The sequence below is a fragment of the Vicia villosa genome, linkage group LG2 (genome assembly GCF_029867415.1).
Source record: "Vicia villosa cultivar HV-30 ecotype Madison, WI linkage group LG2, Vvil1.0, whole genome shotgun sequence".
NCBI lineage: Eukaryota > Viridiplantae > Streptophyta > Magnoliopsida > Fabales > Fabaceae > Vicia > Vicia villosa.
In genome coordinates, this window is record NC_081181.1 from 157578533 (window position 1) to 157603766 (window position 25234).

Here is a 25234-nt window from a genome sequence, read left to right on the forward strand (position 1 = left end):
TTCGCACTTAATTTACTTCCACGCGTCCTTTAAGTTTAGATAAGGCCAAAAAAAGTTACTCATCGTTGATGCGTGTTTCAACTCCCTCATTCGAAAGATCCTTCAAATCAATCAGAAAAATTCACTAAGTCCCCAAGACTAATGTGTGTGTGGAATCTTCGACACGTTCTTTTGGACCACTCTGGCGAACCATGTAAATAATCATCTTGTTGAAATAATATTAATAAGTTTGGCTGAACTTCTTCAATCGCTTTGAACTTCTATTAACATATTGAACATTTGAGATACGTCAAAAATTCCAGCTAACAAATTGCCCCCAAAAATGTCTATCCGATTAATGGAAGAAAGTGGCATATTTTAAGTTTTTTCGATGTGGCAACACCATACAACACTGTACTCATCGAGACATGCAAGATTTAGAAGAGCAATCATGATCTCCTATTTCCATGGAGAAGGTAGGCCACGGAAAAATCAAACGTTCGATCATCCTATCCACGGATTACGCGTGTCCCACGCTTCTAATCCAAATGTCAATTTTGAACACCAAACAGTTTCTTTATCTCACTATAAAAACCCAATTCCCTTTCATTTCTCTCTTGTCTTCTTCCAACTTTCTCTTACCTCGTATTTCTTTATATTTTCCTCAAAAAACCACCTCTCTTCTTCATAACCTCTTGCTATTTCAACAATGGTGGCCTCTAAATTCAAGAACACCAAGGATGCTAAGAGCTCAACGGTCACGTTACCTTCTGCTAACAAGAGCTAAGGTCTTCTTCTCTTTGGAAATCAGGAGTATGTACTTGAACCTCCGTTTTTAAAAGAAAAAGCTCGCATTTACCAATCCTAGGTAATTATCCTTTTTCTCATTTTTGGAGAGACTCGTGTGTTGATGGGTCATTTGCCTGACCCTATGGAAAATGCCAAAAAATCAGGGAATTTTTCCCCGTTTATCATCGTACCAAACCATTGGTTTTCTTGATAAAGCCAACGACTATTGCTGATTAACTTAGTGTAAAGTCGGTAATCCAAACTAATGCCTCTAAGGCTAAACTCGTCGATGAGACGAAAAAACTAGAGGCAATAGAGTCTAAGGACAAGTCTATAATTGAAACTAAAAACCCCTCATTAGCTTAAGCTAGATGAGCAACACTTATTGAGTGTTTCGCTCTTGTCCCCTTTTCAAAGACCCTGAGAATTATCTTTCTTGATTCAGCTGTCGAAGGTGGGTCCAGTGTATTTCCAAAACATGATGGCCACATCTCTATACTTATGGGAAAGCGCCGCCAATTATTTTCAGCCTCCATGTGGAATGATTACCCTTACACTCTTTGACGTTGCGAATATTACTGGTGTTCAACCAACTTGGAAGATCTTTGACCCTAATGGGAGGAACAAAGACACCAACAACTTCAACACAGATCGAGTCTATTTTGGTCATTATATGGTTGACCATCACGACAAAGATAGTGACGAAGTATCTGACAAAGAGCACATCGCTTTCTTGGCACTTTGACTATCGCGTTGCATCGATTTTTTGTTGTAACTCACTGAAAGTAGCAAAAGGGTTTTTCACTTTGGCGAATCAACTACAAAAAGGTCACAACGTCTTCCTAAGTTAGTTGATATTGGGATCCCTTTAAAAAACTCTAGGGGCGTCGTCAACTCCATAAAAGATTACAAGTCTAGAACTAATTTTCTATTGGTCAGCCATTAGTGGTTGCTTCTATTATGGTTGAATGCTATGTTTGAACCTTCTCTTCTAATAACAGCCCAAACAATGATGATGAGATCATCAATAATTGAAGTATTGAGGGCACTCGCATGGCTTTGATGACTCTTACTCACACAAGACGTACTATGCAGAATGCCTTTACTAGACACATGATGATGTTCGCCAAACGTCATAACTTCTCTTCATCTGTGGTCTCTTTTGCACATCGAACTCATGGCCCTAGATGGTTTACCATAGAATTCCCTCCCTTTGAAATTGATCAAGAAGTTGAATCCCTTGGGATATGGGAAACTTTTCTTATCCCAAAATTGATCTCAACCCGACTTGGGATTTCTAAGGAACACGTAAATCTCTTCAGTTACCAACCTAATCTGGTGTCTCGACAATTTGGCCTTAATCAATTACTGCCTAAGTCGTTCTACATTCGAAAAAATGATATTTATCTTAACAGTGTCAAATTTTCTAAAGACGATTATGTTCAGCGTCTGGGTCGATATTCTGAAGAGGTTGCAAAACTTACTCCTATTTTGTTTCGACCTTCTTTCTATTGCACCCAATAATTTGATATTTGGTGGAGGGCTTACTATGCCGACGAGTTTTTTGAAGCATCTATTTTAACACAACATATAAAGAATAGTTTTCCTTACATACAGAAACGAATCAAGAAAGGTAAAGATAGATACATTAAAGAGATTTAAGCCTTCCGATTCTACTTCGAAATTGTGTACAGGTCGAACGATCTTAGTCAAACCATCTGCATAGCAGCGACTATTTTGAAGGAAAAATTTATGAAGAAACTCCTTGATTTGAAAATCTCTTCATACGTAATAAACAAAGACAGATATGAGTTTGCCTTCAAATTTTATCCATCCAAGTTTCCCCCTTTGCCAAGTGTTGATCTAGATTTGGCATTTCGACCTTATTTCTAAAATAGTTCGTACGTGGGTCATTCTTGGAAGTATTAAAAAATGAGTCTTTCAAATAGATGCATTTTCTTTAGGCACAAGAAAGGGAAGTATCAAAGGAAATGAGATAACGACAAAAAATAAAAGACACCCCAAAAAGAATGAGAAACAGACTCTTCAAAAATCATGTGATGACATACTAGACCCTATAAGCGCTTCAAATCACTTACACGCAACACTTAAGTGTTCTAGTTCCTAAGGGTCATAGTGAGGGTACCTTTGAAAAGACATTTGAAACATGGGACACATTAAATGCACAGATTGCCAAGAAACCATAACACTTTCTCTTGACTTTCCAGAGCAGTTGAAAGAGTGGTCGGCAGGCGAGTCAAATAAGACAAAACCTGAGAGACAACTATTTCGGGCTGACCATAATAGTCATCGACCGACCACTTAAAAGGTGTGGCAATTCGTCTAGAATATTCGCAACGTATGACAACTACTATGGAAGAATGCACACAATCCAAATCCAAAATTCATCTAACGACTCTCTACATACTGACTTGAGAGTTGGAGTACAACCCTTGCAGGTCAACCCCTTATCCACTGCATAAAAAGCTCAAACCACCATAATCCTCCACAACCATCGATTTACCATCCATTTCTGGTTCGCAACGAAATAAATATCTTTTTAGGACCATTTATGTAAAATAAATATGCAAGTCTCTAAATACAAAAATTAAAGACACAATCACAAAATATTTTTCAAATCTTCACTTCTTTTCATCATCTTCTTAAAGATTCTTTGGAAGTAGCCAAAAATCTTTTTAAACTTAGCATAATCAATTATGGTATGTTTGTAATTGATTATAAAATAAAATATTTGACCATCCTTGGGACTGAGTATAGGCTTCTTAATTTTTTTATCAAAGCAAGATAAATCAATGTGTTCTTTCCTTATCATTTATCTCTTTATATTAATTTCTTCTCCTTTCACTTTCTTTTTAAAATTAAATCAAAAATATTTTTAATCAAATTTTTAAGAGAAAAATAATAATACAGTTCACTCATTTACTTTGTTCTCTTGTGTTTAAAATCACTTAATCAACAGTAATTACTCGAAGAATTTTAATTTGAAAAAACAAGACCAATGTCACTTATTTGTCATAATCAAGTTGAATTGAATATGGTTTAAAATTTAATTTTTTAAGAGAGGATCAATATTAGATAGATGTCATTTTATTCCTCCCCGATCCTATAACTAATTATATATGTTAAAGTTTGGTGTATTTTATTTATATGGTTGAGCTTGAGGGGTGTTGATATTTGAATATAAAAAATGTTACGTAATCTAATTTAACCTCATTTTCAATGTCGGTGATATCTTACTTTCATTTTGGGACATGATCAGTTATGCAATGCATATAAGATTGTCATTTGTGTGCTTATAAACATGATCCGTATATAACCATGCTGCATTGCACATTTGACAAGGATACATAATATTGCAATTTGAAAAGGCAACCTGAATCTTCAAAAATTCATACTATGGCAAGATCTACAACTGTCAAAAACTAACGGCAGTCACCATTTGTTTGTGACTTTTTGCTTATTTTCCTTATATGAACCTTTTTCTTGCAAAATATACGTTATTTATATATATTGGGAAACTCTCAGGTTGGTCTGAGTAAGAATTAGAACAAGAGAGCTCCTTATTTATTATGAACCTTTGGTCATTATAATAAATAAAATTAATGAAATAAAACAAGATATTGCAACGGTTTTCCCATGGTGATACAGTCAGAGATGTCACTTCATTTCCTAAGTTATATAAACACTAATCCATCGTATTGGTTACCAAATGCATTGTGAGGAAATCATACAAGAATTTGCAACAAAGACAAATATGAGTGGGGCCACAGTCACATAAAATGGCCCCTAACCTTAGGCACTACAACAAAATTAAAAAAAGAAAAGAATTTCAGAGAAGATTAGACCCGTATCGACAATAGCATTGTGCCAGATTAGGTTAGTTGTTGAACGAAGAGACCATGAGATTCAAGCTTATAGACAGAACCATGCAATACTAATCCATCAGCAGATAGTGGCACATCTCTTCGGCTCAGCTCTGGTTTTCGTGTATACATTGAAGAATCAGCAGTATCAGACTATCAGCGTCACCATTTGTCATCATCATGAGTTTCAACATCAATAAATAACGTACACACATGGCTCAATGCCAAAAGAAATCCCATCAAACTATACGGTGACTTGGGTAGAGATTTTAAATCTATGAGATGCACAAAAAACCTCTCTATAAGCACCCGCGTAATGAAGCAGCAAGAATAATCTAATCCAGTTAGAATCACGACACATCCTGAAGTACCAGATTCAACTCGTGTGCAGATTTTGCAATTGATCCTCCTCTTCTACAGATGAAGGGACAAAAAATAATATGGAAATTAACATGAGAAATTCTAAATCATCCCAATACATGATTTTCCTGATTACTTTTAGCATAAAAATTCTACTTTTTTAGCTTCCAAAATCTGTAATTATATATAAAGGTGAAACCAATTTTAGGGTAGCTTTTTTTCTCTCAATTCTAACATTTATTTAAATTAACACGACGTTAAGCAGATTAGTGCCACTCAAATACACCAGTATAAATTAAAATGAATTAAACAAACCATTTTGTAAAGTAAAAAGTAATTAGCACTACTAACTTAGCACCATCAGAATAGACTATAACAAAAGGAAAATCTTCTCTTAATAAAAGACAAACAGATAAACTTGAATATGTACCTCATTAGAGAAGGAAGGAAACGTTTGACTTTTTCGAGCTCTACAAAGCAGAGGTTGCAACGCTCTAGCCTGGATCATATTAACAATAAAAAATGAGATTGTGTAATGGAATATATAAAAAGTAAAATAAAATAAGTCAGAATTATGAACCTGTTCTCTGCTTCGATATCAACACCAACAGAGGGTTTAGCTGATAGCGTTGAATAGATTACTGAACCAAATACTCTGACCAGGTTCAATAACATTTCCACGGATATAGATAGATGTCTATAATATATGATACGGAAATTGTCAACATAGAATAAAACTTATAATTTAACAACGTAATTAAATAAACACGCATTGAATTTTCCCTTGCTAATCAATTTAGTCAATTTATAATTTACTAATGTAATCATCAATTTATTCTCAAAATTGTATTGCAGAGTTAGGCAATTAGGTCCTCAAAATTAACAAAATTGCAAAATAACCTATGATATCGAGAATTATCAATCACTTCCGAACAATTTTAGAACAATATAATCGAGAATTTTCACTTGTAGAAATCATTTTAAAATTTTGTTATAATGCATAGAACTTGGAGGACTACATTGGAGTTCACTTAATATACTCAAACACCAAAAAACTGCAGCTGGAAAATTTTATGGGCAAATAAAAGTCGAGTAACCAAAACATGAAACCCAAGATATCTTGCTACATTGTTAAGCCAAAACATACAGAAGGCGGTGACTTTTGCTAGGAGACAAATGAATTAATAAAGGCGGATGAAAAATTATGCCAAACAAGAAACAGAAAAAGATAAAACACTTGCCTATCCATTTCACTTTGTAAAAGGTCACTTAGAAGTGGCAGAAGACCTGTACACAAGTCAAGTGTGACCATATCAATTTTCTCCATTATAATGCTAACAATATCAGCAATCACCTGGAATATATACAATTAAATCAAAGAATTGTTAGAACTCAATATTTGCTAAAAAATAATTTATGCATCAAGTTTGTTAATGCCATAAAAGAGACACACAAAATTGAGAAGTTGTAACCGAAAACAAGCAACTCAAAATGCTTACAGCGTGATCACCCATCTTTGCCATTGTGCTAATGACTTCTGTAACATCATTTCTTTCCCAACGTCCGAAGACCACCTGAAATACAATGGTTTCGAAATTCAGCAAATCTATCAATGGTAGTAAACTTCACTCAATTACCAAAATTTCATTCAAATTGGTCTAAAGAAGAGAGTTTTTTTTTAGTGGCAAATATTTATTAATACCTCTTTTAAGCTATAAATGATCTTTTAACCTTATTTGTGGTACTTGGATAACAAAAATTTTAGAAGGGCTTTTTCATTTGATAAACATTTATTGATAAATATTGCATTGAAGACGTGTTTCAGGCTTGAGAACAGCAGTTTGTTTGTGATAGACTGGAAGAAAACAATGTACAAAATAGAATATCAAGAATATTTTCAAGAGTATTTTGGATGATTTCAAAAGTGTGGTTTCTATACATCATTAATCATTATTCGTTCTCTTATTCCATTAGGATTAAACATCCAGAGTTACTGTAAATATCTATGAAGCACGGACTCTGACATGGACATTGCGACCGGACCCGACACTGACACTCCGACAATGATAATATAAAAAATACAGGACAGCGACACTGCATGCTACATATGCGATAGTATTTAAGCTTCATTTATTCATCTATTATTAAAAGAGTTAAAAATATTCTAATGAAAATTAATGTCTTTAATTTTTCATTGATAATATTGTTTCAATACATGTCCAAAAGATGCGTAAGATATGTTGAGAACTATTTTTTTTTGGAAAATCTAGTCAGAATTGTTTCACAAGTGTTGTATGAGTGTCATACGAGTATCCGGCATCAATTTAAAGAGTGTCTAAACAATGAAAAAATCTATTTTTTTCAGTGTCACTTCTCTCACTTTTCCGGCACTTGTTAGACTTTTCCGACACGTATCGTACGGGTGTCATACAAGTGTCGGACATCGACACGTATCAGACACCGCGACACGCCTACTCTTAGAGGTGTCCGTGCTTTATAGGTAAATACCAATATTTGTGTTGTCGTTCGTAGTACATGACTGAATAAAACGTATGTCATTATGATTTATTTATTTTTCTTCCACTTAAGTCCATAAAATTTCAAAAGATATGCTGTCCTCCAATCTTGTTTTTCTCCACTTCTCTATAAATCATCTCATTTTGTCATAAAAGAAAAAATAATTAAAAAGGATGCTGAAGCTGAAGTGAATCATGTCCATCCAGGTTGTCATCCTACAACCCCAACTTGTTTGAGGTTTAATATCATGCAAAGACTCTAACTCATTATACAAGTAACAGAAAGCCAATACAATAGTAATCATAAAAAATCACAAATTCAATCATCAATACCTTCAACTTAGATGAACGGCTATGCATTGAACTTATAAATTCATCATGTTGTTCCATCACATCAGCAATAGAATCTTCCTCGCTAGCAGAAAATGTGGCCTTCTCAGTGGATATGGAATGTGTTCTCTGTTTAAGATCCAGGGATAAGTAAACAGTGAGACGGCTTCTCAAAATTGTGGGACCAATATATATTATTCCAATAAGAGAGAATGTATTGCTAGAACTTTTGTTGTAAACAAAGCTTGGAAGTATTAGATCAAACTCATCCCCAAAAAGCCTCATGAGCAACACAAAGGCCACATTTCTAGGAAATGTGGCACTAGACTACACCCTCAACTCAACTCAACCCATCACACTAAAGGTATTGAATCGCTACAATGAAGGTAGACAAAGTGGCCCGATAAAGACCATAAAGGTCGTCACAATTAAAGTGGTTTTGTCCAACATACTCCTCAAACCCAACCGTGTTGCATGGGCGAGCATGAAGCTTAACAATAGATCTAGTATAGATTGTGATAATATCAAAAGATTTTTGGCTTGGGTCTAACTGAATCCCACAAAACTGGCATGAAATAGAATGGAAGGTATGGACTGCTCAAGACTTATAAGCACTACAAAGGTCATTTCAAGGCAACGTAGGAGTAAGTCCATTTCCTCAACCCAGCACAATAAAGACGTTGAACCATTGCATTGAGGACAGACAATGTATCTAAATAACAGACAGAAGGGATGGCCGCAACTAAGTCAGATTTTCCAACAACCTCATCTAATAGAAGTAGACAGAAAATAAAATAAAATGAGTATAGAACAAACTAAGAAACAGTATAATACCCCACAGAAAGGAAGCGCATGAACTGATGATGTCCTCCCATGAGAAATTCTGTGTCTAGGTTCCTCAAAATTAAGAGAACGATCCCTCTTTTCCAAATTTAGAAGTGAGCGCATTCTCCCTATATAATTTAAAAAGCATATAAATAAGAAACCATGTATATTTGAATAATGATATAATCATTAACAATTTAAAGATACCTCTTTTCTGTACTTCAATAGAACATCCATCTCTGTTCAATTTCAGGCCCCCGCTTTCATCTGTCACAAGAAAGAACTCAAAAATTAGTAATGCTGATGCACCATCCAACAGAGCAAAAAATTTTCACAAACAAGTATCCATCAATCACTCATTGTAACATAACAAGGTCAGCTGGATATTAGATTGAATGGCTGTTTAAATAAAGTTTATGTTCTGTCTCACTGTAGCTTTGTGTTTCCCATCCTTCTCAATTCACATAAGATTAAAACAGCTACATGTAGAACTACAAAGAGAAGCTGTAGCCACAACCAATGTTTAAAAACTCTAGAGTTTACACGGAAACGGTATAAGATTGAAAAAACGTAACTCGAGAATCGTAGCACGGAACGTAAGTTTCTACTACTGATAAAAAATATATTTATATATGCATAATTTTATACACGTGTAAAAAATAATCATATATAAAGAAAAGAAGTTCTATATCATAACCAAAAATTCATAAGTTCACCATCTATATTCATAAATTCATAACCAAAACAATAACAAAAAAACTTAGTTCAAAATAAAAACAGTCCATGCAGGATCAGACTTATTTCCAGGGGCGTTTTTTGGAACATTTCTGTTAGGTGCAAGAAGTATTGGTGCACTACCAGAAGCCATTTGAGAAAAGAAATGAAAAACAGAAGAATGATAAGACAGAGAAGTAGATGAATAGGATGAATATGAAGCTGTATATATTGTTTAGAGTTGAAATACAGAGGAACGATAAAATAAATAAGTAGAAGAATAGGAAATTGTATATATTGTTGAGGCTACGTTTTTGTTAGAGTTTTTAAGGAATACTTGAGGTGTCTTAATAATAATAACGCAAGAGGCGTGAAGAAAAAGGAATTAGATAAGTATAGAGAATAATAATTATTATTATAGGCTAGGTTAGGTCTGAGACAATTATTATATTGATGATATACGCCAAACGGTTACTTTTTGAGAATTGCAAGCGGTGGTTATATTATACTACTGTCCAACACATTTGCAAATTCTGATTTTAATTATTTTTTAATACAACCCGACCCGGATCCATATCCACTTAAAAATTAGGTTTTTTTTATAAAAAAACCAAAAAAATGGGAACGTTTTTGCTGGAATGAATCGTACGTTTCTACCGAGTTTTACTCTTCCGTTTTCAACAGACTCGCAGCACGGATGCATGTGAATGGAACGTAAAATTGAACGTTTTTACGTCTAGACTCTCGTTTCTGCATACACTGGCCACAACCACTTCCCGTAACAGTGTGTCTTAAATTATAAACAACATATTATCATCGGATGTTAGAATGACTGAGAAAACAAGTCATTCTTTTGCACCATATCACATTCCCGCAGTCCCAAAAGTATATGTTGGACTTTCCGCCCTAATTGCGGTCCGCCCCTAGTCGCCTTAATTGCGGCTCTTTGGCTTGTCTTCATTGCAGACACTAACACCTTCATTGCGTTAGTTTTGAAGGGGTGGATTTAGTCCCACATTGCTTAGAGATATGGCTTTTGTTGTGTTAATAAGTGGGGGCTATCCTCACCCTACAAACTGGTTTTGTAGGGATGAGTTGGGCGCAACCCAAATTCTGATTTCTGAGATGGTATCATAGCCTATCCTAGATCTATTGTTGGGCTTCCCGCATCGTCCACACTTCGGGCTCATTGAGGCCCAAGCGTGAGGGGGTGTGTTGAACTTTCCACCTTAGTTGCGGTCCCACCCCTAGTCGCCTTAATTGCGGCTCTTTGGCTTACCTTCATTGCAGCTCCTAACACCTTCATTGTGTTAACTTTGAAAGGGTGGATTTAGTCATACATTGCTTAGAGATATGGCATGTGTCGTGTTAATAAGTGGGGACAATCCTCAGCCTACAACGGAAGAGTAAAACTCTCATTCCAGCAAAAACGTTCTCATTTTTTGGGTTTAAAAAAAAAACCTAATTTTTAAGTGGATATGGATCCGAGTCGGGTTGTATTAAAAAAATAATAAAAATCAAAATTTGCAAACGTGTTGGACAGTAGTATAATATAACCACCGTTTGCAATTCTCGAAAAGTAACCGTTTGGCCATTAATACTATTGATATTAGTATCAGTATATCATTAATATAATAATTGTCTCAGACCTAACCTAGCCTATAATAATTATTATTATTCTCTATACTTATCTAATTCCTTTTTCTTCACGCCTCTCGCTTAATTATTATTATTAAGACACCTCAAGTATTCCTTAAAAACTCTAACAAAAACGTAGCCTCAACAATATATACAATTTCCTATTCTTCCTATTCTTCTACTTATTTATTTTATCGTTCCTCTGTATTTCAACTCTAAACAATATATACAGCTTCATATTCTTCCTATTCATCTACTTCTCTGTCTTATCATTCTTCTTTTTTTCATTTTTTTTCTCAAATGACTTCTGGTAGTGCACCAATACTTCTTGCACCTAATAGAAATGTTCCAAAAACCGCCCCTGGAAATAAGTCTGATCCTGCATGGATTGTTTTTATTTTGAACTAAGTTTTTTTGTTATTGTTTTGGTTATGAATTTATGAATATAGATGGTGAACTTATGAATTTTTGGTTATGATATAGAACTTATTTTCTTTATATATGATTATTTTTTACATGTGTATAAAATTATGCATATATAAATATATTTTTTATCAGTAGTAGAAACTTATGTTCCGTGCTACGATTCTCGAGTTAGGTTTTTTCAATCTTATATCGTTTCCGTGTAAACTCTAGAGTTTTTAAACATTGCTATGGAGTTTACTTGTATGTAAAAGATATTATTTTTCATTTGCACAGACATGTCGAGTAACCTGAGTTTATCTTTAGCAAAATTATTTTCCAACTCAGACAGATTTCCACTACTTTCTTTTTGTGAGTAACACCGGGAAGGCTTTCTAACTCAGACACGTGAAAGATATTACTATTAAAAGAGAAGACGCCTTTCAATTTCTGTGAAAAGGAAGAAAAATACTAGCAACGAACTGTGAAGAAAGTAATTCACTTAAAAGTTTAAAGTCGCAAGTACTTAAAATGGTTTCATGAAGCAAGTAATACCCCACACGTGAAAGTTTGCTAAATGTAGATAAAGCACATGCTCACAATTGTACTTTTTTTATTCATAATTCACCGTAATTAGGGTCTTTGGATCTCTGGTGGGTTCACGGGAGTACCCCTGAGGCTTTTTGGACAGCCAATGAGACTTATACTGGTTCGGCAGCGTAGACATACAAGACTTAACCGTTAGATTGTTCTCTCTTCTTCTGTTTATAAGACTCTAGAAATCTAACATGCAAGGACTAGAGAAAAATTATTACACTAACTATGCAATTAAGTAGATTATTACCTTGAGTTGAGCTTACAGAAGCAGGCAAATTATTTTTATCTGCAAAACCACTTAGTTCGCTACACTTAGAAGCTGCAAATTCAGTTACAGAAGAGAAAGGTGGCTTATCCACATCATCTCTGCTGTTTGTAAATTTCCGTATATCCGCTGATTTTGATTGCAAAGAAATTGGCATTGTTGTTCCGGCGACACCGACTTCTTTTCTAGAATCAGCTACAGGCTCTGACCTCGTGCTAGTTCTGGGGACAATAACAGGTATAATATCTGATTTATTGATGAGTGGAAAACTTGACGTATGTGATTTCAAAGAACTCCTTTTCTGAGCTGCTGTATTAAGCACTGCTGTTGAACCAACGGAGACTGTTTTTGAACCAGAATTAGAATTTATCCTTTGAGGAGTACTTGGTGCACTTCCTGTGGCTTCATGCAATCAAAAATCAAGTAATGAGAAGTTATGGCCATAAGCATAATTATGAACAGTAGGATCCAGGCGGATCAAAACAAGACACAGACTAAACAAGCCATTTAATCAAACAAATGCCTAAAAGCAAATAGAAGAATTATAAAAGGAGAAAGGATATATACATGCCAAAAATTTTCCTTCCTTCAAGGGGTCTGAATCATGAGAAATTGACAACCTTCCAAGAGATCTTGTTTCCTTTAGTAATGGATCCGGATTTTGAGAGCCAGATATCCTAGCCTTAGCTGTGATTTCATTCAATACAGTTGTATTTCCACTTGAGGACTTAGATTCTGAACGGCCGTTTAGTTGGTTCATACTATTAAGAGCATATGGTTCTATACGCTGGACAAGACGTTAGAAATGTAAAAATAGCACATTAGCGTCAAATAGTGTCAAGTCAAATACAACCATTACTAGAAGCAGAAATAATTCCTGAGACACAATTGCATACCGAGATGTCCACGACCCAAACTCCAACACAACTTTGATTGTATGAGCAGCCAAGAAGTTTTCCTTCATGAACATTAAGATCTGACAATCTAGACCAACCCACATCTACCATATCATGGCATCTTATAGGTTCCCAAGAGAAAACCTAAACAAAATCAAATGGAACAGTTACCTAGATAAATAGTTATCTCATATAATCAACTAAAAGAGGAGCTTACCTTTAAACTCTCATGCAAACCACAAAGTAGGGCCCTCCCGTCAGGACTGAAAGTAAGAGAACGTACTCCAGTTGTCTAAAAAACAAATATACAAAATTCTTGAAGATGAATAAACCAAAATTAACTTTACTAATGTCAACTTAAAACTCCATCCAAGAGAGTACCTCAGGGCCAGCTGAACCAATAAGCTCAAAAGTTTCAAGGTCCCAAAATTTTACTGTCCTATCAGCAGAGCCTAGACATTGGAAATAAATAAATAAATGAAATAAAATTACAATTGATTTCATTCTTAAAGAAATGGGGGGGGGAGGAATAGAAGCTTACAAAAGAAAACAACACAAGAATCTGGCACTAAATGTTACGAAATCATGTAAATAAAATAACCTAAAACTGTCAACAAACAAATATGTCTGCTTGCCAGGTAAGCCAAATTGGGTTGCTTGTTTTTGCAAGTTATGTTAGATTTAGTTATTGCATTTGGTGGTTACATTTTAATCCTCCTAATAGAATTTGGCAAAGATAGGCTACAAAAAAATAATGAGGTGCAACCCTTTCACTCACAAGTCCTCTCTTTGTTAGTGCCTTAGTGGATTTTTCTGGCTATTTCATAAAGCTTGATGCTTTGACCCCGACTATCCCAAATGCATTATGGCCTTAATGCCTTATCTATCTGAGATTCAGTCTAACCCAAGCAATGCCAAATTCAAATCAGTCCCTGCTGTCCTAAATCAGTGATAAACTTAATTGGAATTCATACCAGCCAGTAGCCTACCATAATGAATTATCCAGGGTTGTAGACTTGAGCACACTACCCTCAGATTCAATTTCATTTTCTGAGCTGCCTAATAAACAATATTCCCTCGGGTCCTTTTTATTAAAGACACTCAGGTTATTTGTTGGTTCTAAATATAAGAAACAAAGTACACTTTTTAAGTGTATTAATTATTGAAATTCCATCTATACCCCTTATTTTTGGAAGAAAAAAATTAACATTAACTCATTTGAAGTGTTCCTTGGTCTATTTAATTTTTGTCTTTCGATTTTAATAAATATAGGGCTCGAGGGAATACATACAAGCTCTTACTATTTATTCTCCTTTTTATTTAAAAGTGGTAACTTTAACAAAAAAACAGATTGAAAACAGGGTAGCATTTTAATAACTAATAGTAAAAGTAAAACCATATCAATTAAGAAAATAAAAAACTAATCAAACACACCATTACTTGTTGTCAAGGCATTAACTCTTTTGATTTGATTAGAAAAGCAAGACTAACCTGTTGCTAGGAGAAACTCGCTGGGGTGAAAATCTATACACTGGATCTGGCCCTCGTGACTCTTGAAATCGTGCAAGAGTTTTCCGGCGGTTAGATCCCACAACTACAAATTGTATAGATCATATAATTTAGCCAAGTTGAAGGGGGAAAAAACTCGTTTATAAGTGAAGTGATTGTACCAGCATATAAGCCTACTTGCACTAATCTATCACAATCTATAAAAATATTAAGATAATATATTGCAAATTATGCACCAAGTGAATGACTGATGAACCAAGAACTTCACAGGATTTCAATAAGTCATTTCAAAATATTGTGCTTTGTGGCGGAGGGGTCTTGTTTATACAAAAAGAAAATATTAAAAAAAAAAATTATTGTAAAGGAGAGAGAACTAACACGATAAGGGTGGTAAGGCATCAAAAAATAGTTGTAATAAACAGACTTTAAAAGCAGCAAGGCTGTTCAATCTCGCCACATGCCAAGAGAAGAGAGTCCTTGAAACAGCCATAATTCGAACACCAGTGAGAAGCTGGTAAAGAGAAGGCTATCCTAAAGCAAGTTCATGACAAAGGATTCAAAATAAATGCGAGCATTCGCCTCCCAGCAAATGCACCAAATGATTATTTAAAAAGCATGCAGTTTTAAGCCTCTTTATTTTTGGCAACCCACTTATAAAGAGCTGAGCAATGTTGAGGGAGAAGGTCCATGGAAACTCAAAAGATAGTGTTTTTTTGTTTGGACTAATGAGAGGCCAGTAAATAGAAACCTGTCCTAAAGCAGGTACATGGCAAAGAATTCAAAATAAATGCGAGGATTCCCCTCCGAGCAAATGCATCAAACGATTGATTATATAGACAGCACGCAGTCTTAAGCCTCTTTATTATTGGCAAACCTCTTATAAATAGCTGTGCAATGTTGAGGGAGAAGGTTCGGCCAAACTCAGAAGATAATGTTTTTTTTTTGTTTGGACTATGAATGGCAAAGTGATAGGAACAAAACCATTCTACTCCCCTAGAGAGCAGTCAATTCAAGAAAACAAACACAACTATGGTGAAAAAAAATGAGCAGAAAAGTCATCTTGCCTAAAGTACCAGGATCAGATTCCTATCCACACTCCAGGAAGAAGTGGCCGACCATAGATAACAGACAATGACCCCAAACACAGAAAATGACTTGATAGAGTTTCAGGAATAATATAAAATATAGGTGAGAAGATTCAAGAGAAAAGTATTTGTGAGGAATTTGTAAATGAATGCTCACAGCTTATATTGTAACTGTGCGGGGCTAACTGCCCAAACTGATTTGTAACTTAAATACCTAAATGAGCAACAGAATGTAATGATACGGCTTATCTGTAAAGTAACTCTAAATACATAAACATGTGTATTCAGTTGTATCTTTTACATTCAGAAATAAAAAAACTGATACAAATTATTTCAATTTTCTCCTTTTATATTTCTAGCGCTTTTCCTCATTATCTCACCTAGCCACCTACTTCCGGTTACTATGGTCACCGTTTTTACTTGCTGAACCGACATTTCATGTTCCGGGTATAATCATCAGTATAGTAGTCTTAGAATTTGCTATTTACTTTTTGTCTTTGAGGGCATCCATTATCGTTGTGATAAGTGAATAAATCTTGATGCGCATTTTTGTCTCGCTCAGCTATCTTCATCACATCCCCCCAACAGAACATCCAACAGTTCTTAATTATGATTATTTGAGACAGCATTGATTACTTTTTCTTTGATAGTTACTATACAATATACAATAATAAATACTATTTCAGTATTTCTTAGAAACTTACACAGTATTGATTCGGTGACTCAGTAAGCATGTGGATTTCAGCAACCAGATAACAGAGAAGTACAGATATATTTATGTCAATTGATTGCAACAAAGTTGTTATAGAACCTGACTCCGTTAATATTATGTTAGGAGAAAGTAATTCTAACCTTCACAGTATTGTCTTCCCCACCTGACACAACCCAGCGTCCATCTGGAGTAAACCTAATTGCATTTACCCCTCGAGTATGGCCCTTGTATGTATGAATACAACCCTTCTTTCTGATGTCCCATATCTTAAGATTAGTGTCTAGAGAACCAGATGCAAAGAACTCTCCAAAAGGATGAAAGTCTACTGATGTACAATTGGACCTATGACCGGTAAGAGTTCGAACAACTACCAAGGAAACATAACAAGTCTTAGGCTCAACATATTAGTGCAAACAAAAAAAGTTATGGTAAAAATACTGAATAAGTTTTAAGGAATCAAATCTAAATGGCAAGTAACAACTTACTCTTTGCCTCCTCTAAGTCCCAGAGTTTAATAGTACCACTTGCAGCTCCAGCAGCTACCAACACTTCAGAGGAATCAAAGTTCACAGAGTCTATTCCACTTGAGTGTCCTGAGAGACTCTGCAAAAGGTGAAACACTCTACTGAAAATAAATACATAAAAATATATTCTCTCTAGCCACTAAACCAACAAAAGTATGTAAGAAGATGACTATAGTACCATCCCTTATTATCACAAGAAACAAACCTAAATGCATATATGTAAGAAACTAATCGTTTGTAAATCCCAAGAGGACACTCTGGCATTTGTTTCAACTTTCAAGTTTTGTAAATCCACTCCCAAGAATAACATTCCTAGGTATAATGCGAATCCTATTCCTAGATACCTATTTATTCTAAAAAGAATGCCAAACTAAAATTGTGTTTTGAGATGGTGCCACTGCTAAGGAGTTTGATACTGTTAGTGTTTGAAAACAACTCTCATAAATTGAATCCCTACTAGTTTACATGGTCATTTTCGGGTTTTCTAGTACGATGAGAAAACCTGTTATCCCTCTTCTCTTCAGTGTGGGCAAGATATGCATTTTTCCCTCACTTTTCTTCACTTACTCTTTGCCTTCTCTTTCACTTTACCCCCTTAGCAGTTGAGGTCCCAGCCCCGCCTTTGTGAGCCATCGCTGTCTCCAACCACCAACATCCCATCCTCTTCATTTCCAACAGCCATGACAACTCCTACCCCTTATCATCCACCAGCAACCAGTGGTTCAGTAAGTACAAGGATAGGAAGAAGGTTACATGTGTCATGTGAATCATGTGGTCGATGTACAGGAGGAATGTTTGATTGAGTGTTATTGATGAGAATTTTTATTCGAGCTATGATGTTTAGTTCCTTTAAGCCTTAGAGGTTTAACTTGCTTGTTTCCTTGAATTTTGATGGTATATACATGTATGTTTTGCTTTTAACTTGTGACTTTTTATTTTAACCGAGAATATTTCATGAATTTCGAGTAACGTGTTTCATTTTGCAGAAATTATGCCTTCATTAGTACACTAACTGTGTAGTATATCCAAAACAATCATATAATGGCCATTCTATACCCTCCAATCTCAGTTTTGAAGTTGGTGGCTCCTTAAATCCAGTACTAGCAACATAGTTTCAACCACCGGTTACCATTTACCACGCATTCTATAAGAAAAATACCTAAAACAAACAATTTTGAATGCAACTTAACTTTAAAAAGCCAAGGAGAAGAAAACGAACCAGGATAGCATTCGGTTTACCAATAGCCCAAAGATTAACCTTGTGGTCTTCCCCTCCAGTAACAAGAACCCTAGATGTTTTTCTTCCAATCTTGAGGCAATTAACAGCAGAAGCATGTGCTACAAACTCCTCTAAACATAACACGTCAAGGCCAGCAATAATTGAGATAAAAATCGAAGAGCGTAAACTAGAACAACAAAATGTAGGAAATAAAGGATACGGAGTTTGTAGGCGCGTTTGGTAGTCATCCGTAGTAAGCAGTACAGAAACCAAAAACCCTAGAAATTCAAATTCCAGTTGCGACAGATAAACAAGCTCGTTTGTGACATTTGATTCCACAGATCTAAAATTCCCAGATCCAACCAATGTGAGTTGATCCTGACAAATTTCCAACTGTATAGTTGGGATTAAAATGAATAAACAAGAGCGAAACTGAAAATGAAAAGAAAACAAAAAAAACAAAGAGAAACCTAACCTGTAAAAGTTTTATTTACGGTAAAGCTAAAGCTTCAGAGTTCAGCCTATATAAGCAAGAAACGTATTCACTTTTCCCAACTCTTGTTGCAGATTTCGTGCAGTACACAGCAAAGTGTGTGGCGTTGTTAAGTATTACAAGATTTAGAGCAGCGAAGCGTGACGGTAACAATGGCGGCGAGGTTTGAGTTCCGTCCTCCTCTGACGGTGGTGGTATGAATCCAACAGCGGCGGAGTATTTGGCAGAGGATCTGTCGGTAAAAGAGAGCGAACCCCAATCCCAATGAAGAAGAAAGTAAAGAGGCGCTTTCACGATCTGTGGGTGTCCCTCAGTAATGATAATGCTTGCTTATGTTCAAATTAATCTATCACTGTGAGGGTGGGAAGGTTCAAAATATAAAAAGTAACAGAAATATCATACCAAAATTTGTAAATCTATATAAAAGCTGTTGTTACCATTTTTTTTATTATAAAGTTTCTTTGACTAAACTTACTAACAATATGTATATATAAAATTGTGATATGCTAGTGCAAGTCCATTTCTGCATGTACAAGTCAATTATGTGAATTTTTCATGGACAAATTACTCTAGACTTAATTTGCTATTAAATAAATATATCATGGACAGTTATTATAGACATAATTTGCTATTAAATTAAATATATCATTTTTAAGAGTAAAATGGATGATTTGGACCTCTTTTAGCCCGGTCAAAAGTTTAAATGGTTAAGACTCAAGTTATCTCAAATCTATTTTATTGGACATAAGGTATAAAATCAATTCACACCCAAAGAACAAGGTATATTCTATGATCTTTGTTTTTCATTACATTTATCTTGAATTTTGAACTGACTTGGACGTTGGAGTGTTAACCATGCAGGTCCACCACGCATCCCCGTGAGAGAGATCAGCACCACCTTTCATGATCATCAATTTTCCAATTGCACCCATTTCTAGTTCCTAGACAGAACAGTATCGTCGTATGTGGGAATCGACTTCTGATTGTCACTAATTTGCATCTTTAAATTAATATTGATCTAAAAACAAATCTATAACAGCAACGGAAAAAATATACAATAATTTTGGTAGTCATGTTCAAGATCTTCAACACGTCTCCAGAATCAAATGGTCATCATATATCACTTATTGACAAATTCCATGATATTGTGCTACCTAGCACATGTCTTTTGTCAGATTGTTTTATACTCGTAGCTAACGTTGGCATTCGACAAAGTAAATATCGATTTGAATTAGGATTTCTGGATTGCGAGAAAATTAATGTAATTCCAAACTTCGATCAGCCTCTGAATCTCGTGGTCACGGTCGTTGATCGCAACCTAACCGGATTCCTTTTAGATGACAAAAGCTCTTGCAACGACCTTTACACATATACAATGGATATGTTAGGTATCAAACACGTGGAAATGAGTTTGTATGGCGAATAAGATCTGCTAGCATTCAATGATTCTATAACTTGTCCTCAAAGAGCTAGATATTTGACAATGACTAATAGAGAAGAAGTGTATGAAAGAGAGGTAATCCTTAACTTTTTGATAATATCGTGTGGGAGCGCCTTCACAGGTATCCTAGGGAGATCCTTCCTAGCGAGACTATATGCAGTGGCATCCCCAATCCACCTGAAGGTAACTTATCACCAACGTGGATGAGTTGAAATAGATCAAGAAAATCATCCAGAAGGACTTTTGACATCGGTCATTGCCTCAAAAGTAGAAATGGAAGGAGATCCATTGGTTCCTTGTGCATTGGACCTAGGCGCACGCGAATATGAGGTTTGGCCGATGGCATATGATGATTTTGAGTTCGTCCAGCTCGGGGAAAATCCTGCCAGGATAGTAAAAATAGACGTTGGATTTCCTTTGGAAGTAAGAACGGCCATGGTTGAATGCTTATAGGATAACATTGTTTTTTTTTCTATAACCCTACATGAGATGTTTGACATTGATCTTAGTGTAGCGTGCCATCGGTTAAATGTGGACGTCAACACTCGCTACATCTCTCAGTGTCGGAGAAGGCAATCCCCTAAAAAAGGATGAAGCCACCACTAGTACAGTTAACGGCCTATTAGACGCCAAGTTCATTTTTAAAACCAAGTATATATAGTGTTTGTCCAACGTCATTTTAGTAAATAAGCCCTCGGGAAAGTGGAGGATGTGTGTCGACTACATTGATCTTAACAAAGCGTGTCTGAAGGATTCTTTTATGCTTATGCTCTCAAACTTTTCCAAGCTCGTAGAATACTCATTCAGATATCAATTGCTTTTATTTATGGACGTTTACTTTGGGTATGATTAAATACCTATGTTCAGACCCGACCGGGTAGAGGCAGCCTTCGTGACCGAGCAGACCAATTATCAGTAAAATATCACGCCCTTCGAGCTAAAGAATGTTGGGTAGACCTATTAGAGAATAATGAACAGCATCTTATAAGAAGAAATAAGGTGGGCACTAGAAGTATATATGGACGATGTGATCATAAAATCTAATCGGGGGAAGCTTCATAGTCAACACCTTCAACAGATATTCAAGAAGATTTGGCAATATGATAAGTGACTCAATCCAGAGAAGCGCACTTTCGGGGGTAAGGGCTGGGAAATTCCTAGGCTTCTATTTGACATGACGAGGAATCGAGGCAAACTCTGATAACTGTGAGGTCGTAATGCAAATGAGCTTGCCGATGTCGAAAAAGGAAGTTCAGAAGTTGAAAGGTATGTTGGATGCCTTTAACATATTCATTTTAAAATCTACACAACACGTCCTGCCTTTTTACATACTGTTGAGGAAAAAGACTAATTTTGAATGGATAACTGATTGAGGAATAAGCTTTTTTATATACCTTTTTACATTGTACATCACATGGAAAATAAAAGTGAGGGTTCAGTTGCACTTCAATATGCTTGGTTCTTAACCAACATTTTTTAGAAATTTAATGTCAATGTGTCAAATGAGAAATTTGTTCAAATGCAAACTGGTGAATATATGATCTCCAAATTTATTCGCAACGGCAAGGTGGGTGTGAAGTATGATCATTTGTGCGAGAAGATAGCACATGTTGTCGAATAATCCAGAGGAACCTTTGCTTTCATCCTCTTCTACAATCTCAGCAACTTGTAGCTAATGGTCCTTCATACTAAGATGTTATTAATTTTATGGGTTAAGGTTTTGTAAGAATGGATGCAGGATTTGCTCGGGTGAATGATGGTTATGCAAGAATGGATCAAGGTTTTACAAGGATGAATGAATTTGAAGCTTTCCGTATAAGAGAGAGATATGATGATATGAACAAAGACTAAAATTGAAATTTGTTTTGTTTGTATTTTCTCTTAATCATGTTATTTTTTCCAGTACTTTGTTTGTTAGTTTTTTATTTAAGTATATTGTGTTACCTGCTTGGTTGTAAAATTTTATGAAGTTTTGTTATGCTTGATTTCTTTATTCATAAGTATGTCTTAAAAATCAATTTAAACTTGATACTCTCACCCGCCTTTCACTATTTTTGATCATGTCAAATGGGGGAGAAGATGCATATACATGTTAGTGTTTATGGTTTCCCTATTATATAAAGGTACGTAAATTTGTCGAACTCAAGGCCTCTTGAATTAAGGGGGATTTAATCATATTAGGGGGAGTTGTCCATTTTTTCACAAACATCTTATACGAATTTTTCATCATCAAAAGAGGGAGATTGTGAAGACAAGCTTAAGCTTCCATATAGTTAGATGTTTTGATAAAGACAAATGAGTACTAAGAAGATCGAGAGAAGATCAAGATGTTTATGTTCAATACAAGTTTACTAAATCTTAAAATTTTAATGGATAATTTAATTGAGATAAAGATCAAGATCACTTGTTTTTAGGTATAAATATGTTATTCTTTAATCCTTAGACTAAATGCTCAAGATTCTCTTCATCTCACGTCATTTTCTAAAATAAGCATAAGGTATTCAAAATTGAATTTTACCATAGAAAAATTCAAAGATGTTTTTAAGCTTAGATGGATTGAATGGGAGCTTTAATGGATTGAATGGGCATGTCAGTCAATTGATTACCATTGAAGTTTTTCAAGCTTCAATTTATTGAATGTTCTCTTCAATCGATTGAATAAGCAACAAATTTAAAGTGAAATTGATTGAATGGTCCCTTCAATTGATTAAAATAGGCAAAGTTTTTAAGGTGCAGTCGATTGAATGGTTTTATCAATAGATTGACACTAGTAAACCATTGAAATTTTGTTAACATTCTTTATATTGTTTCATGGCACACTTTCAATGTATTTGTTCCAAACCAATGCATAAATCATTCAAGTTATTTTCTAAATAATTACCATGATTTACAAGAGGTTTCTTGTTACTATAAAATGAATAATTTTTATTACTTCAAATCACCTCGTTCAAATATTTTTTTGAATGTTTCTACTCACTTTTACTGCACAATTTTCAAAGAGCTTGCTGCATAATTTTCATATTCGTCATATTAAGTTCATGAGCATTTTTTAGCGGATACTTGATTTGTCATGTTTGAAAGGGAATAATAATTGTGTTGTACTTTTGTTGTATAATTAAAATTCTATTGTATTCACTTTACAAATTCAAATTTGTTGTAACAATTATATCAGTTTCCTGTAACTTCTGTACCAAGTTATTGGTAACGAGATTGTTAGAGAGAAAGTAGCGTTCTTTCTCTTTGTATTTGTAGTATCAAAATGTGGGGTGCATTGGTGATTATGTTACAAAGTTAAGAGAGTCGTGTGGATTGGCTGTAACGGTTCTAACATATTAAAATCTCTCACATGGTGCGGGGGGATTAGTGTAGCCTTAGTTGGAAAGGGGGACCGTATATATTACGTGTCCAATTAATTTTACTGCATATTCATTTTTTTGCTCTTTCACTCAACCAAGAACAAAAGTGTCGTCTCAATCGGAGTTACGAAACCTTAGATATGATCAAACTACTTGACAAATATCATGTTGTAAATTATGTTGAAAAATGGTCTTTTCTTCACAATTTCTCGACTTTTTCATCTTTCTGCTCTATTTCTTACCTTATTTATTTTCTTCCTACTTCTTGATAAAACTTAAACATAAACTATAAAAAATATCATAAACATATGCAAAATGCTTATAAAAATTATACGATGACATAGTCTCATCAGTACTCGAGTGCTTTGAATAGTTCAATGTGAAATCACGGCCGTTGGTAACACGGTCGCACTTGCTAATGCCTATTGTTGTAGATCGTGTGGTTGTTTGATTAATAAATAAGGAGCTATATGGTATCTATCCTTATTTTCATTATTTGTATGACTAAAAAATCCCTCCCCTATTTTATGTAGGTACTTATCGTTTTGTTAACAATTTTCAATCGACCATTATTTTGATGTTTTTGTACCATTTTTTATAGCAATCCTTATGTTGCATGAACCATCAAGTTCATGTCATTTAAGGTAATGACCCAAAGTATCCTTCTTTTTTGTATTTATTTTGCCTTCACTGAGGTTTCTTGGGAAAATGGTGATGGAGGATTTCAAGGAATAAGTTATGGTCGAGAGTGAAAGGGTAGCTAGTAGCCTCACCTCTGTGGAGGTTACTAGTGGATTCACTTTTATGTTTTGTCCTCTATGAATTCCATTATAATATATGATTTTAAGCATGAACGCAAGGCCTAGCCTTATATCAGAGTCCATCACAACGCTTTAAGTTATGACCCCACATATAATGAAGTAATGAGGTGGTTGAGATCCTAATCTTGTTCTTATACTTATGGTCTTTTTTTATTCAGTATGTTGGCACTAGTTATAAGATGGACAACTCTCGCCCAAGAACACAAAATGTAATGGAAGACAATTCAATGGTGTGGATGAATAAAAAAACGTTAAATGTTGTACTCGTCTGCTAGTAAGGATAGTTTGGATCATGCTTTCACCATGGTGGGTTCCCCTTGGATGGGGAGTGTTTCCCCTTGAAGGGGACAAGAGGGTGGGTAGCAAGTCTGAGGATGTGTCATACCTTTTCATGAATATTTTTTTCTTTGATAGGCTTTTGCATTCCTTTCAATGACTTTGAGGTGGACGTATGAATAATATGGGAATTTCCTCATCATAATTGCATCTGGTAAGCTACGTTTATCACGAAGTCTTCCAGTGTTGGTGTAAGTATAATAGAAGTACGGTGACCTTGACATTATTTTCTCACCTTCTTAATTCCTCATCTCATTCAGCTGATTCAGCACAAGGTCAGTGCTTGTTTTCCCTTAGGCATGGAAAGAAGATGTTTAAGGTCTACTTCGATAATGTGAAGAATTTCACATATCGGTACTACCTAGTTACTTCCCTTAGTGAGGTGGCTCGTGTGGGTATGTGTGAAGTTCAATTTTGAGGAGCCATACAAATGTTTGGATATGTATCCAAAATTTTGGTTCCAAAGTCATTTCCTGGATGAGGCTAGGTCCCATGTGTACCTTTTGGGTGACATACCTCTAGAGGAGATCTATATGAAGAGGA

At 35.1% G+C, this 25234-nt stretch overlaps 1 protein-coding gene across 4 annotated transcripts; it reads right to left on the reverse strand.

Annotated features, from left to right (window-relative positions):
• Nucleotides 1–4432: 4432 nt before the first annotated feature.
• LOC131652679 (katanin p80 WD40 repeat-containing subunit B1 homolog KTN80.3-like) lies at nt 4433–19140 on the reverse strand. Of its 4 annotated transcripts, none has more exons than XM_058922621.1 (19): nt 18720–19140; nt 18465–18622; nt 18245–18375; nt 16987–17104; nt 16642–16868; nt 14687–14789; nt 13577–13647; nt 13413–13487; nt 13196–13339; nt 12867–13086; nt 12282–12701; nt 8891–8950; nt 8693–8811; nt 7862–7987; nt 6512–6586; nt 6254–6366; nt 5593–5709; nt 5443–5511; nt 4433–5063 (listed from the first exon to the last, which is right to left on the reverse strand). In XM_058922621.1, exons 2-19 carry the CDS (start codon nt 18490–18492, stop codon nt 5003–5005), a joined length of 2277 nt encoding a protein of 758 aa, XP_058778604.1. In that variant the 5' UTR covers nt 18493–18622; nt 18720–19140; the 3' UTR covers nt 4433–5002. The 4 variants fall into 4 exon arrangements, with proteins under 4 accessions (XP_058778604.1, XP_058778603.1, XP_058778601.1 ...); XM_058922620.1 differs by having other exon boundaries at nt 4433–5066; nt 18465–18587; nt 18720–19139; XM_058922618.1 differs by having other exon boundaries at nt 4433–5066; nt 18720–19139.
• Between the last annotated feature and the right edge of the window lie 6094 nt (nt 19141–25234).